General features: G+C 42.9%; 2 protein-coding genes across 3 annotated transcripts; one reads left to right on the forward strand and one right to left on the reverse strand.

The window, feature by feature from the left end:
- Window positions 1-147: 147 nt before the first annotated feature.
- Window positions 148-4,426, reverse strand: irf7 (interferon regulatory factor 7). Of its 2 annotated transcripts, XM_069701914.1 has the most exons (10): window positions 4,233-4,426; window positions 3,701-3,854; window positions 2,896-3,064; window positions 2,699-2,799; window positions 2,525-2,576; window positions 2,308-2,424; window positions 2,017-2,219; window positions 1,482-1,683; window positions 1,259-1,374; window positions 148-1,148 (listed from the first exon to the last, which is right to left on the reverse strand). In XM_069701914.1, the coding sequence occupies exons 1-10, from the start codon at window positions 4,238-4,240 to the stop codon at window positions 957-959; spliced, it is 1,314 nt and encodes a 437-aa protein (XP_069558015.1). In that variant the 5' UTR covers window positions 4,241-4,426; the 3' UTR covers window positions 148-956. The 2 variants fall into 2 exon arrangements, with proteins under 2 accessions (XP_069558015.1, XP_069558016.1); XM_069701915.1 differs by lacking the exon at window positions 148-1,148 and having other exon boundaries at window positions 1,265-1,374; window positions 1,493-1,683.
- A 6,046-nt stretch (window positions 4,427-10,472) lies between these two features.
- On the forward strand, window positions 10,473-11,465 carry ascl1b (achaete-scute family bHLH transcription factor 1b). The gene has a single exon (XM_069701830.1). The coding sequence runs from the start codon at window positions 10,678-10,680 to the stop codon at window positions 11,287-11,289; it is 612 nt and encodes a 203-aa protein (XP_069557931.1). The 5' UTR covers window positions 10,473-10,677; the 3' UTR covers window positions 11,290-11,465.
- Window positions 11,466-15,201: the final 3,736 nt, after the last annotated feature.

Below are 15,201 nucleotides of genomic sequence, written 5' to 3' on the forward strand. Positions count from 1 at the left end.
CCAACATTAAGAATTATCACAGGAGAAATATTAAAAACTTAAGGTTGCTTTAAGACAACTGTAGATTATACCATAAAGTTGTTTTAAATTGTTTTTTAATGGATCTTTGGACATTACTTTCCAGCATTTAGAAGTCATACATTTCAACACAGGGATAAGTTTTGTTTATTCAGTATAAAAGTGCAAGATGACCAGCATAATATTACAATACAGTGTAAAACAGAATTCATCACACACACACACACACACACACACACACACACACACACACACACACACACACACACACACACACACACACACACACACACACACACACACACACACAAACACACTCTCACTCACTCACAGACAGACAGACAGAAGCTTTATGACATGCAAGAAAACCTTACATTGTACATACATTATTTAATTTTTTTAAGTTCTATAAATATGTGATCAATAGGTAAAAACTTAACAAGTTCAAATGGATTTACCATCATGTCAGGTCCGTACATAGCATTAAATAAACCATGCCATATATTCAAAGAATTTTATATTTGCAGTAATCATATTAAATAGGCTTCTGTCTGTGAGTTTAGTAATATAACAGTTCAATAGTGGAAGAGCCTATTTCTACTCTTATTTCTACATTTAAAAAATTTCCTCTCGGGGATTAATAAAGTAACTACCTAACCTAACCTAACCTACTCGTGTAGTGATGCAAGTGTCAGTTTGTGACAATTATGGACATTAAGTTAAAAGGAGACAATGAAGAAAAAAAAAAAAAAAAGGAAGATGGAGTTATAGTTGATCATTACGAGAACAGACTGCAGTAGCCACCTCTGTTCATTCATGCTTTAGCTACTGTAACACATTCAACAGGTCTCCTGATTGTCTACTTAGAGCAGGAAGTGGTGCATCGCCCCATTGTTAGCTGAAATAGTTCCTGTTAGAGGCCGGTGAGTGATCAAATATCAAATCGGACCCAGGAAAGGCGCCGCAGCATCCCGTAACTGCTCTTCAGCTGTTGGCAGAGCAAAGTAAGAGTTGATGAGATCATAGAGGCTGTTGTGAGAGATCTGCAGGCTGATGTTGGCGCTGTGAAGAGACGAAGCTCCTTCCATCTGGGCCATCTCGTGAAAGTATCGACAAATCAGAGGTACCACCTGCAGGGGTGGAGAGAGACACTTAGGAACCGCATAACTGACAGGTGCTGTAGTAGTAAATACCGGGTGTGTCTTTAAGGTGAAGCTTAAGGAATAGGCAGGAGTATTACCTTCACTACTATAAGCTTCTTCTCCAAAGCTTTCCCATCTGGAAACTTCTCTCCAAAGCACATGTTGATGATGTAGTCAGGCGAGCCACCGTTGTTCTCCTTAAACTGTTTCAGCTCTGAGACGGACACAAAAGGGAACCATTTATTTCGGAGTAAACTTAATGCTGTCTTTAAACAAGAAGGCAGTGGTAGTTTTACACAAAGACCAAAGATCCACACCTACCATTCACATACTTCTGAAAGCTCAGGAGCTCCACCATGGTGTTTTGGGGCAGCTTTGTTGGGTCTGGATGAGCCACACTGGGGTCCTTGGTGCTGGCAAACACATGGCACCTGTCCTGCCTCCAGGCATAGATACCAGTGTCTCGTACCTCCAGGAGCAGACCTCTCTGGATGCTGTCAAGTATGCGGTTGGTGTAATCAATCTGGTGTAAAGAAGGTTGTGATTAGAAAGACTTTGACATAAGAAAGCCGGAGGGCGTAGAGCAGGATTTTGTTTAAAAAGGGGAGAAGTGTCCTTAAGATTTGAAACAAAGGTCTTTATGGAGCGCAAACTCCAAACTTTTTACAGTCCTGTTTAAATGCCAAAGTGCTGATGTTCAGACATCAGGAAATGTTTGTATTACGACCGAATTTCCCCACGGTGGGATTGACAAAGTCAATCTTATTTTATTAGCCCGGATAAATGTTTGACAGTAGTTTATGATGATTTTTTTTTTGTGAGCCACATCAAATGTTGGGCTGATGTCATGATGTACCTGTTTGTGATCCAGCAGACCCTCAGTGGAGGGGAAGCACAGATGGAAGCCATGAAACTCAGGGGCCTCTTGTTGGTAGTGGAGCTGGAGATGGGCAGCGTTCAACGTCATCTTTAGCATTTCTCTCTTCCTGTAGTGGATGGAGATCTCCAGGTCGTATATATTTGGGGGCTGAGGTGAACTGAGGACTGGCACAGGATCTACTGTAAAAAAAAAAAAAAAAAAATCAGAAATAACAGATAATCATTTGCCAACATTGTTCTACTATTCAGTTTCTATAAATGCACTTACCCTCGTAGTAGGTTTGCTGCTCCGGTAAAAGCTGGGCTTGGTTCTCAGCTGCAGGGAGATAGTGTGCGAGGACGTCCTGACTCAGCTGGACATAGTTCTCTGCACACGGTTGCTCCTCTGTTTGACAATAAAAGTCTGATTAAACTTCACTTAACCTGTATTACAATAAACAAGGGGGAAGGATATTATAAACACTCAGTGCTGTCTTTTACTTTACCTGTTGGTTGGTTGCCGAGATCCATGGCCATGAAATCTGTCAGCAGATTCTGCTGCTCGGAGAGAAAGACGTATTTTAGCATATTTAAGGAAGCAAACGCCAAAAAAAAAAAAAAACCTTTGTGATATAAAACACATTAACAGAAGTGAAAGCACGCTCTGGGCAATAGTGTACCTCATTCCCTGAGGGGAAGTACTCGATGGGAGAGCTGTAGATCTCTGGAGTCTTGACAGAATCCTCCCGGGAGTTCTGTGTGGGCAGACCTTCATAGTTGTCTGCAGATCAACAAAACACACCCTCAATGAGTTTCCATTCCAACTGAAAAATGGTTCTACGCCAGAAGAACGGGATTTAGTAGGCCGATATCTTACATTCAATATTGATGATCTCATACATTTTATGAGGGTCGTCAGAATTCTTGGAGCTATCTCTTATCATCTTGAAACGCGAGAGGTTGTTCAGAGCACAGCGGAAGTTGGTTTTCCACCTGGCCTTGTCATTGGGGAACTCGCTGATTTTTCCACTCACTACCGCCCAGGCCTGTGAGCAACATACAGAGAAATTAAAACACAAATGACAGTCACTGTTAGCCAAAAGGTGGACTGTACATACGTTAAGGTACTGTCCATTTTTTTCAGACTGTCTTCGCATTTCGGTTGGAAACATTGTACCTTTTACTCCATTACATCCTCCTAACATCTGAAGTTTCTGATTACAGACGGACATTTATTGGCTAAAGGCCACTTTGCATTTCACATGTAAATTTTCTTTTAGGAATTTGCCGTAGCCTTAAGGAAATGCTCAAGCACAGGGTTTTCTTTTACCCATTTGCACACTGTTGTTGCCACTCTGACTCTACTGTCACTCAAGTAAAGTGAGAGTGTCATCAATGGGGTTGCTATGCTATAATTGCCTCTGGCACCTGCCAAACATCAGCACCCTAACTGTAATGACATGAATGAAACCGCAAAGAGCTGCTGTTATTGCCATCTTCCACAGAAACTTCCCTGCAAGGAGTGTTTGAAGCATCTACTTAGTTGTACCTTCATTCTTTCTAAATCAATCCAGCATTAACACAAATATTGTTTTATTGCAGATATCAACACCCCGTATATTCACACTGTTTCAGATAACACCAGTATTACAGGAGGAAGTTGAATTGGCCATTAAACCTACCCGGAATATTTTACTGTCCTCATCATTGCAGTCCTTCCTGGAGTTGTGCTTCCAGGGGACTCTGAACTTGTTTTGGCCGACATAGCGCAGGCCAGCGTACTGGCCCGTCTCCACCTGCTCTATGAGCCAGCTGGCGAAGTGAGGCTTCGGAGGGCTGAAGAGGGGAAACACCATACATCAGTGTTGTTAATTCAGGAAACACAGACAAGCGACTTAACCACATACACGCGAGACATAGTTCCGTGGCGAAAGCTACAGCACACGCAGTACAGTGTTCATCCGTTCTGCAGACAATTCAAAAAAAAAAAAAAAAAAAAGAGAAAAGACAATACTCAGGCAGCACCCTGTAATCTCTCGCATGCTCACTTTACTAAAGTTATTCAGTGCATTATAGAAAAGTATCCGGAGAACAAACGAGTTCACAATACACGTAAATCCACTCCCAAAACAATACAGTACCATAACCATAATCTATTAAAAAAAAAAAATGTCCCAAGGAGAGTTACCAACAATGGGATGTGTTTCTTCTTACCTTTGCATGTCTCAGCTTCAGGTGTTCTATTCTCCGGGACGTTTTTTTTTTTTTTTTTTAGCTCTGCTGTCTGGCAGCAGCACCTTTTCTGCCTTTACCAGAACACAACCCGTGACGACGTCAGATTTTTATGTCCTCCTTCCTCGATGGGAGGGGCAATTCCTTGTGGCATTTCCGAAGCAAGAAAGTTGCTCCTGCTATAGCAGGCGTAAAGCGTGCAGTTGAGCTGCTCACGGCTGATAAGATCGAAGCCCCTCCCCTTCCCCCCCTCCTCATCCTCCTCCTCCTCCTCCTCCTCCCCCCCCCCCCCCGATCGAGGGAGATCGCGGAGAGAAACTGAAAATCGGTTTGCCGGGTCGTGTTTTTAAATCCCTTTAATTGCGTCACCCTCATTTCATCATCCAACATCCGCGTACAAATGTTTCCCCAAAGTGTTTTACCCACTGTAACTTTGACACAAACCCGGCTGCGCGTTCGGGCCGGTGCTCAGACCGGTTGTGTTTAAGTGTTTTCCATTTCCAGTCTTAGTTTATATCCCATAAAGGTGAATATATTTATTTCAAATTGAATGTGCGCTTTCTGTAAGAATAAGGGGAGGGTGTTTTAATATTTTGATCTGACTCCTTTCATTCTTTTAAGTAGACAGATTAGTTCAACAAAAACTGTTTAATGTTCTTGTGAAATAGGTACTTTAAAGGAAATCTGCTGATCAGTAGAAGAAACATCAAGCCAGATGTAGAGACTAAACAAAACTAGTATGGAAATAGCCTGCATCTTTCAATAAATGCATTATTGGTAACATTTCTTTGCACAAGTATGAGGAACAACTTTCAGTGTCATACTGGGTCCATTCAAAATACACTTCTTGCCAGAATTGACCTATGACAAATTGAAAAATAGACCTCGACAATGAGGTGAATTATGTGGGAATAGGCACACACGTTCATAAGTAAATTAACAATACAAAGCACATTATCTTATGTCATACTTTACCATTTCCAGCAACTTCACTCATTTAGTGTGAGGAAATAAATGACGTTACACTTGCAAATATTTCATTCGTAAACAGGAAAGCAAATACTTTCGCACATGTATTTGAAAAACACATTGAGTAACACTACATTTATAAATATTTAGAATTGTCGACAGAATTGTTGTAGGCTGCACGTTTATGGACCTGGAAACAAGAGCCCGAGATTGATTTATGCTACTGTCAAGTATCGAACAGCCCACTTATTATTGGGTGTTAGTTTGAGTCCTTGGTTTGTATTATGCCTACTGCCCTCTACAGGAGGAAGGTTTTTCTGGTGCCTGACAATGTTCACAAAATCCAGTTGGATGTCTCCACATAATGTGGAGATTCCTGTAGCTGTGCTATTATTAGTCTCGTCTGGTCTTTCTATTTTGTATAGCATGTATAGCGGTTGTTTGTCTTCTTCTTCTTCTTCATCCCAGAGCTGCTGCCACTCTTTATTCATTTTCTTTCATACAATACCCTTTCCTTCTGATTTTGAAAGTTTTAATTGTGGTGTCTGTTTTCTGTTTTGGCAATTTATTTGGCTAGTTTGCCAACTCTCATTAGTAATACTCATATAAGTCACTACAGATCCTAGCTCAGTTAGGTTGGGCTTTTTCAACACACTCTAAAGTCATTCAAATTACATCATACAACTCAACAATATATATTTATTTAGAGTTTGGTGTTTGTTTTCTTTGTTTGTTGCAAGTCTGTGGCTACAACTACAGAATCAGTATTGTCAGTTTTTGGATCTTTTGATCTGTACACACTCTGTGTATTTACTCTCTGTAACTTATTTGTAACTTGCAAATAATCAGTAACCAGTGGTTGTGCTACTTATGCAGGATTAATTGTCTACTGTTGCATATATGAGAAAACGGCTTAAGTCACCATTGATTATATTAGTTATATTGTCAATATTTCAAGTGTCAAAACATATTATAAAAAAAAAAAGTTGGGTCTTTGTTACGTCACAACATGACAGCGCTTCCTTTTGAAAAAACAACAACAACAAAAAACCCCACATATATTGATTATAAGATTTAAGGCCCACCAAACATTTTGTAAGTAGTTTCAGCAGATGTTAACGGAAACATTTATCTCTGAGTAGAACTGGCTCCACCTGCTCGAACATGCTTTTAGAGATTGGTGTCGCTCACTAAAATAGTGTTCCATGAAACCACTCAGTTCCAGTGGATTTAAATAAATAAACCGAGCAGTGAATGTCCCCGTAGTGTGTAAATCAGTGTGCAATGGATTCTGAGTCAGAGTCTTGCAGGTGTGGACTTGTCATGTGTCTGAATCAGAAAGAGTATTTATAACCAGACAGTTGGTGAGAGTGCAGTGGGGATGTCTCCATGACTTACATTTAAGTCTGAATTACCAAAAACCACAAACTGGTTCTGCTACTTGACCCAAACCGGGCATCGTTTCCTCTTTCTGCCACCAGCGTTTCATAGCTTCACTGTGCAGGAAAGAACAACTATAAAATGATCTTTTTTTTCCCCTCTCTCTCTCTCTCTCTGCCCACCTCATGGGTCTTTCCCCTTATCCACCCTTTTACTTACAATCTCAGTACAAAAAGATCAGGCTCTCTGTCTTCCATTCGTGCTGAGAGCCAATAAGCCTACTTCTCTTTATTTACTTTACATCTAAGGGGGGGGGGGGGACTGTTTTATTGCCTGACCACCATAATGCGCACAGGGTGTCACTGTTTAAGGAATATTGTTCACACATGCAACCCAGCTTGTATAGGGAATAGGGAAGTGATCCGCGCTCTAATGGAGCGCTTCCCTTTTTCTGCTCAGTGGAAGTCCTCGTTGACGGCCCCTCCATATAGAGACAACGCATGCTGTCAGCGGCCATTCAGGAAGGATCTCGCCTTGTTATTGAAAGACAACGCAGAAGGTTCACGTCCAATTTTATATTTGCATTCTTAATGCAAGGGCAATATTAGTCCTGTCAACTTGTCTGTGAAGCCAAATATATAATATTTTGTGGCAGGATGTGGCAGCAGATCTTTCCTACATGACGACGTGTGAAATCACAGGCCTTGAGCTTGCCAGCACTTGAAAATGATTTCTTTTTAGAGGTTTTTTTTTCTTTCTTGGATTTCTAACTGGATTGTAGATTCCCCGTCCTCATTCATTTATCTCTCTTTTTGTCCCACTATCTTTATCTCTCTTACATTCTCTCACACACTTTATCACCCTTGTCTTATCTCACCCGTGAGCCTCATATGAAGCCCTGTCGACTTGACGCATTGTTAAAAAAAACCATCAGAAACGGTGGGTTGTGGCACCAGAGGGTTTAAGGTTACCTGCTGCATTCTCATTAGCCGCCGCACCCTTACCTGTGAACAAGACTTTGACAGGTTTCGACTTCATTTGTCATGTACAGTATGTGTGTTAGGGCCTCAGTGTGGAGGCGAAACAGAGATACAGAAATATTTGTTGATTGGTTATGTTTTAGACATGCCCATCATGCTGTATTACAGTACATATGCACAGTTTTGCCAAATGTAATCAAACCTGTCTTTTTAAGTATAGGACTTACAAATGTTTCCTTCTCAGTTTTGCTCCCAACATGCTTTAGTCTTTAATGAACTTCACGGTGTCTTGTGCTGTATGTCAACAGAGTACTGTGTCAGGAAGTGATGCTTCCTGTTTGTCGCAATTAAAATATGTTCTGCAAGTTCAGACAAATCCTCGACTGAAAATGAAAACATTTTCCTTGATATTGTTAGAAAATGCCAAGGTGACTAGAATGCAATAAGTCAGTTGTGTTTTTTTTTTTCCAGCATAATTGTTACATTAACACACAACAATGCAGCATAAAGTTGGAATTATAAGACATCCTGATTCTCAGGGATTATCATGGTTTCGGTTTAGTTTCAGGGCAGATGCCAGTTCACGATAAACATTCATAAAGCTAACAACTAAATGATTTGTGTGGTTCACTTAGCGCCCCCTGCTGTTGACATTAGTAGACCAGGCATAGGGAGGAGAGGCTGGAGAAACCTAACAAGTTGAAAGTGGGGATTTCACTGCCATTCAATAATGCATGAAAAAAGCCAGTTCTATATTACTGTGCAACTGACGTAGTCTCACGTCAAGCTTTTTTTAAATTTCAAGTATGAATAAAAGAAATTTGAAAAAAATCTTGTCAAAGGAAAACTAGATCTGGTTTTGTTCCTCTGGCCACCGAAGTGCAGATTGAAACATCTACAAACAGGGGTGTCAAACATACGGCCAGCGGGCCGGATCCGGTCCGCCAGGGGGTCCAGCTCGGCCCGCCGGATGACTTTGCTGAGTGTGAAAATTACAGAAAGACATAAATTGCATTTCTATGAGAACATGGAGGTTTATGAGTACTAACGTTTTGTAATTTTTTTTTTTAATCGATCCAGTAATTGCTTCAAAAACAGCGTAAATGCGACGTCTGCTCCGGAGGAAGAAGCGCTCGTTTGACGTCAAACGCGTCACAAAGCGAGGGAATCTGCAGAGGAGAGCCCAGGCAGATAAACAGTGGGCTGATGTCTTGAGTTTTTGCTCTTTATGTTTCTAGTTTATTGTAGAAAGACCTTAAAATAGGGTTTATCATCCAAAAACCTTCACCAATGATTTAAACGTAGAGAAATATTGTCGTTATGTATGCGTTATTATGCTATGGTTTTACTGGTCTGGCCCACTTGAGATCAAAGTGGGCAGTATGTGGCCCCTTAACTAAAATGAGTTTAACACCCCTGGTCTACAAGCAAAACGGAATATCTGTGTGATGTGAGGGATTGAGAGTGAGATTTATTTTGTAATGTGTGTATATATATATATTTGCAAGTGTCAACATCAGAAAGAAATTGTGATTGTTGAGGATATTGTCTTGTTTGAGTGAAGGCTTGATTTGATTGTGAAAGTTGTTGTTCATACTTTTTTTTTTTTTTTGGGGGGGGGGGTGTCTATACACATTTGTCTTGTCTTGTAAACTTATATTGGCTTGGAATCGTTAAAAGCAGTCTCACAAAAAAAACATTCGCGTGTCAGGGAATCCCCCCCCCCCCTCCTTTAACTAGTCAAAAGAGGAAAAAAGTGCTCCGTTGGAGGAGGTAGTTGCGACTTTTTGCCACCAGAGGCCGCAAGTGTCCATTTCTTTTAGCTGGGCAGCGGACTTTGTGTTTCTTCGCTGACCTGTCACTGTTAGTTCGCTGGTAAGGAGAGTTTTAAACGTACAGGCGTTATTCAAGATCTCCGACAGTGCTTAATGAAACTATATTCGCGTAAGGAAACCGTTTGACCAACGTGGGCAACATTTATATATATATATATAAAAAAAGAAGTGAATAATGGGTACTTTTGTTTTCAACTGTCCAGTCAGATGTGGTGCTGAAATACTGCATCCGCGCAATGGAGTTAGGTTAGGCTTTTTCTACTACGTAAACCCCCGAGTACCTAAAAGAATATATAACACCAGAGAAAGTGTCTGTGATCAGGCTGTAACTGCTGCACTGGATCTGACGAGACTTTCCAGAGATAACCTGTCGAGCAAGTGCAAAACAAAGTGGCCCCGCAGAGCGCAGAGTTGAGAGGATATGCTCTTTGGGACGCCTGCATGTCATACGCATTATGTTTACTTTACATGAATCGCCTCCCAACGCGAGCTTTTTAAATTGCCAATTATTGTGCTCGGAGACACGCTTGCAATTTACTTGGCTCTGTAAAGCTGTAGCCTGGATACAGCAGAGAGCGTCCTTGGTATTTGTGATTGTAAAGAGCTGGAGGAGAAAGATGGCCGAGGGGGGAAGACTGATAATTTGAAGACTTGCCAGGGGTACATTGTCAAATTCAAAAGGCATTTCAAAGAGCCAAACCATTCACTTTTTCATTCTCTCTTCTTTTTCTTCTTTCTCTTTTCTTTTCTTTTCTTTTCTTTTCCCTTCTCCTTTTCTTTCTTCTCGCACGGTTGCAGGCCGTTTGAATCGACCAATGGGCCTTCAAGTTAGAGACATTGGAATGTAAATGAGCCCAGCGCGTGCTCCCGGCGCAGTGAAAGCTCGGGATTGTTTATTGAGCTCCCGGAGCCACGCGCCTGGCCCGGGGGAGTCGGCGTGCAGAAGAATCACACAGCGGGGGCGGGGCCTCGCAACGAAGCGTGCGTCTCCCGAAAGGGGTGGGTGGGTGGGAAGGGGGGGGGGGTGTGTGTTGGGGCGCGTGTTGAAAAAGGGGAGTGCTGCCAAAGTTTGGGTCAGATCGGCTCGTGGAGTAAGCAGTCAAGAGAGACTTGGACTAGAGTTAGCCACACGGTCCCCACGCGAAGGACACGAGAGCTGTGCACTGCCAACCCTTCCCGTTCTTCCTCCTCTTCTTGTCCCACTTGTTTGAGGCTCCGCTCGCCCTCTGCGTCGATCTACGTCCGAAGAACTCGTCAAGCGAGATGGAGACCGCAACCATCACCACCACGCAGACTGCATTCACCTTCGGACTTAGTGAAAGACGCGCCAGCATCAGCCTGCACGCCCCGGCTCAGGACTGCGCAGTGCCCACCGCGCACCCCAACACCAGCGCTGCCGGCTACCAAAGCAAAACCAAGGTGCTGAAGAGACAGCGCTCCAGCTCGCCGGAGCTCCTGCGCTGCAAGCGGCGCCTGAGCTTCAACGGACTCGGCTACTCCATCCCGCAGCAGCAGCCCGTGGCCGTAGCCAGGCGGAACGAGAGGGAGAGGAACCGGGTCAAACAAGTCAACATGGGTTTCCAGACGCTGCGTCAGCATGTGCCGAACGGCGCCGCTAACAAGAAGATGAGCAAAGTGGAGACCCTGAGGTCCGCGGTGGAGTACATCAGAGCTTTACAGCAACTTCTCGACGAGCACGACGCTGTGTCGGCTGCTTTCCAGTGCGGGCTGCCGTCCCCGACGCTCTCCAACAGCTACTCTGCAGACCCGGAGTCGCCTCACTCCACCTACTCGTCAGATGAAGGTGGCTACGAGCCCCTGAGCTCAGAGGAACAGGAGCTGTTGGACTTTACGACCTGGTTTGACAGGTACTGAGGCTGTCAGCATCCAAACCACGCAGCAGCAGCAGCAGCAGCTGACCTCTTTCAGAAATGCTGACAGAGACTTGATAAAAAGCACCAGATCAGTCGTGCCCTCCGTGCCTCGAAGTGATCTGTTGCCTCCCTCTTTCACCCGGGCTCCTCCTGCAGGAGCAAAGCAATAGTGAGAAAGAGAGGAGGGAGCGTCCTGTTGCATCGAGGCGTAGTCACCCTGAAGTCCCCACAAGAAGGAGGGAGTTGGACTCGGTGACAAGCTGACGCGTGGAAGTAAAGAACTGTTGATGTTATGTTTGAATAAGTGCAATTAATACGTGACACATCAGCCTCTGCAGAGACGGTGCTGGAGTTCCCACAGGATGTGGATCTGATCAGGACTGCCTTCCTCAGCTGCCACGGTCTGTTGGAAGAAACAACAAAGATGATGCGTCAACAGACTTTTTCGTGATGTATACCCCACCTCCCCCACCCACCCCAATTTTCATCACGAAATTGTATCCTACAACGAATTGTTTTAACACGAAGAACTATTTTTGTACATTGAGTCAAACAAACAATGTTCCCGAACAACGTTCACTGCCACTTTTTCCTGACAAAGTGTTTTGAGAACCGGCTGTCAGTGAGGCAGTGACATGGCACAATGCGAGTTGTGTGACTGGACAGCAATATCAAGGCTACCTGTGACAGATTGTAGTTTTTTTTTTTTTTTTTTTTTTTTTAAATAGTTGATAAGAAGACATTTATTAATGTATGCACTTGTTTTCAGTTTCTCGTAGCCTAAAATGTAAATATTTGATTTTAACAGATATATTTTGTGTAAAACGAGTTTTTATAAATAAAGATGAATATATTTATATTATACAATTTTGCAGGTGTTTGGTTCTTCCGCTGACATTGCATACATTTAGGCTCCCCTGTGTTTGACAGGAGTGTGTGTGTGTGTCAGCGACGGCGTTAATTGAGCAAACTAGGCAGCTCCTCTTTCATTCAAAGCCCCTGCATGACCTTTTCCCGACTCGGTTGGGCACACGGGGGAAATTGCGCAGCTGGGTGAGCACTCAATAACCATTATAGACGTGCACTTTTCTACAGCGCTTTGTTTGCATTCAGGGCGGGGAGATTAATATTACGTTTCATGCATTGCATTGTTTCATTTGCATACTCTGTCTTTACCCAATAGCCCAGTGCCTGGAGCAGAGGGACAGAGGGAGGGAGGGGGAGGGGGGGCAATTCACTTCACTCAAAGGGTATAGACACTTTGAAATACAGCCTGGGGAAAGTCACCTAGACAATGAGGCGGGTCAAAATTCTTATTGCCCGATTGAGATCCATCTAAATAAAACCCGGGGTTGTAGACTAGTTGTATCCCCAACTGTGTTTTTCATGGCGCACACAGGCCAATCAAAAAGCCCATCTCCTTCGAAATGGGGCGCACAACACCCCATTGTGAGCACCATTGTGTGCGCCTTTGCGCCTCATTATGCGAATTATGGAAGATCTTCTATTGTAAATAAACACTGATGCCAAATTCAGCGAGGCAGAACGAGAAATAACGAGTTTAATTTCACCTGGTGCTCTCTGGAAGTGGAACATTGGGAACAAGAGAGGCTGATTGAAGCTGCTCCTATAGGTTTAGTATTCAATTATGAATTCAAAAAGGAAAATGCGTTATACCAGCCAATATAATGGCGTAACAGTGGTTGGTCAAAACAACATAACTTTTATGTCTGGACTTAAAAGTAACGGACTGAAAGTGTGTGTGAGGATTTTTTTTTTTTTTTTTTTTTTTTACAACCTGAAAGTGTGCCTCTCTCTCTTTCTCTCTCGCTCTCACACACACACACACACACACACACACACACACACACACACAATTACTCGCGCGCGCACACACACACACACACACTGCAGCCTGCAGGTGTAAGCCACGTGCCTGTACTCGGTGACAAAGGCTCTGACGCTCCCATTGGCTAGTGGCTCGCGTGTGAGCCCTGTCGGTGGAGTCAGTGACAAAATCAAACAGGTGATAAATGGCATTAATTACTCCCTGCATTATAACCTCCTACGTCACCGAGACTCAAAAAGACAAGTCAATGCAAAAAAAAAAATATCCCGCTGGTCCATTATTACTCGGTTGAAATGGTGTTGCCAGTGTCCTTCAGTGTCAGGCAGAGGCCAGGGCACAAAGTGAAAATAAGCGCTTGTCTCTTGTCCCCCCCCCCCCCCTAAGATGGATATGCTATTTTCTCCTCCGCCATATAGGGAGGAGCAGGGGCGAAAATAAATTCATTCATGTCGTTCTGTCCATGGGTCATTTTCACTGACAATACATAAGCGTGACGTTAATTTTGCCGTTTAGTCCTCTGCTGAATATCAATCACGTGCAGCTCATCTATGCATGCGTTCTCGTGCGCGAAGCCACGATGTATGGATAAACTATGGTGACGCCAAATGCGCACATATATAGAACTGAAGTGACCAGTGGTGGAGTGGTAAGAGGTCATGTACTGCTTATTTTGCATGAATATGAGATTATCCAAATACGTGCTGTAAATCGCCCTACTGATGAACTACTTTGGGAGTTCAACTTTTTATGTTTTGACCCCATCACGTTTTTCAGTGTATATCCCACAACATGAATCATTTTAGAGACAGACAATATTTACACACATTCTAACTGCCACTATTTACAAAACCATTCTCTGTCTCATTCTCTTTCCCTCCAATCAGAACGTGAGCATCTCAGTGTGATTTATATGGAAACAAATACTAACCATTGCAATTTAGCAAAAGTGGGAAAAAAAAGAAGAAAAAAGTCTGTTGCAAAAAAAAATAGCATGTTATTTCAAAATAAGAGCCCCAGCTTCCCAGAAATGTGATATAACTGACCCAATTCAGAATCCTTTGTTTGTCACAGTTTTTCTAATGCTGGAAGTAAATGAGTTCGTTGAGTTGAGCTTGTAGCCTATAACCTTATCAGTAACAGTTATTTCTAAAGGAAAGGAGTTTCAAGGAGAGCAGTAGTCTCTTATAGAGCCCAAGGTGGTTCATTTTTGACCTTACTGTTTTACAACTGTTACTGGCTGAATTTGGGGGTTAGTTTCCCTCAGGAAAAAAAAAAAAAAAAATAGCCTAGCACTCAAGGGGTTAAATTGGCTTCAGGAAGGACAAGAAGCTGCAGTTACTTAAGTCATTTTAGAGGAGTATGTCTTTGATCAGTCGCAGCTCACAGCCACGTCCAGCTGCAGAGCAACAGGTGCATGAAGGACCTCCGAACAGAGTAAAGTCACTGAGTTAATTATATCCATGTTTTAGACGACAGGGACACACGTTCAATGTCCTTGATTCTGTGATTCTTCTCAATTATTACAATTCAAACAAATATTTTATATCTTTCCAAGTTAAAGTTGACCGATAAAACAACTCGTTGACATTTTTACTGCAATTAATGCAACGTAACAAAGTGTACCGTGAAGCTAATCATTTTCCATTTTTTTGGGAAAGATGTTAAAATTGACAAATACAGCGAACAACACACAAACCTCCATAAATAAGGCTTACAGAATCAGACAAGAGCGGGATGGTCGGAGATGAAAGGATGCAGACGCTGAAGTAGATGGATGAATGGATGCTGCGCAACCTTGAGCAATGCTTACAGAGGTGTTAATGTTTAAGCAGAGGCACAGATCCGTTTATATTTAACATACACATGCTGAACTGAACTGATCTGGACGAGACTCATTTGCCCCACGACACACACACAAGCGCACACACACACGCACACACACACACACACACACACACACACACACACACACACACACACACACACACACACACACACACACACACACACACACACACACACACACACACACACACACACACACACACACACACACACACACAC

Source organism: Brachyistius frenatus, unplaced genomic scaffold (genome assembly GCF_029030835.1).
Source record: "Brachyistius frenatus isolate BFR_SWC_R1_liver_20210118 unplaced genomic scaffold, ASM2903083v1 Contig_39, whole genome shotgun sequence".
Classification (NCBI taxonomy): domain Eukaryota; kingdom Metazoa; phylum Chordata; class Actinopteri; family Embiotocidae; genus Brachyistius; species Brachyistius frenatus.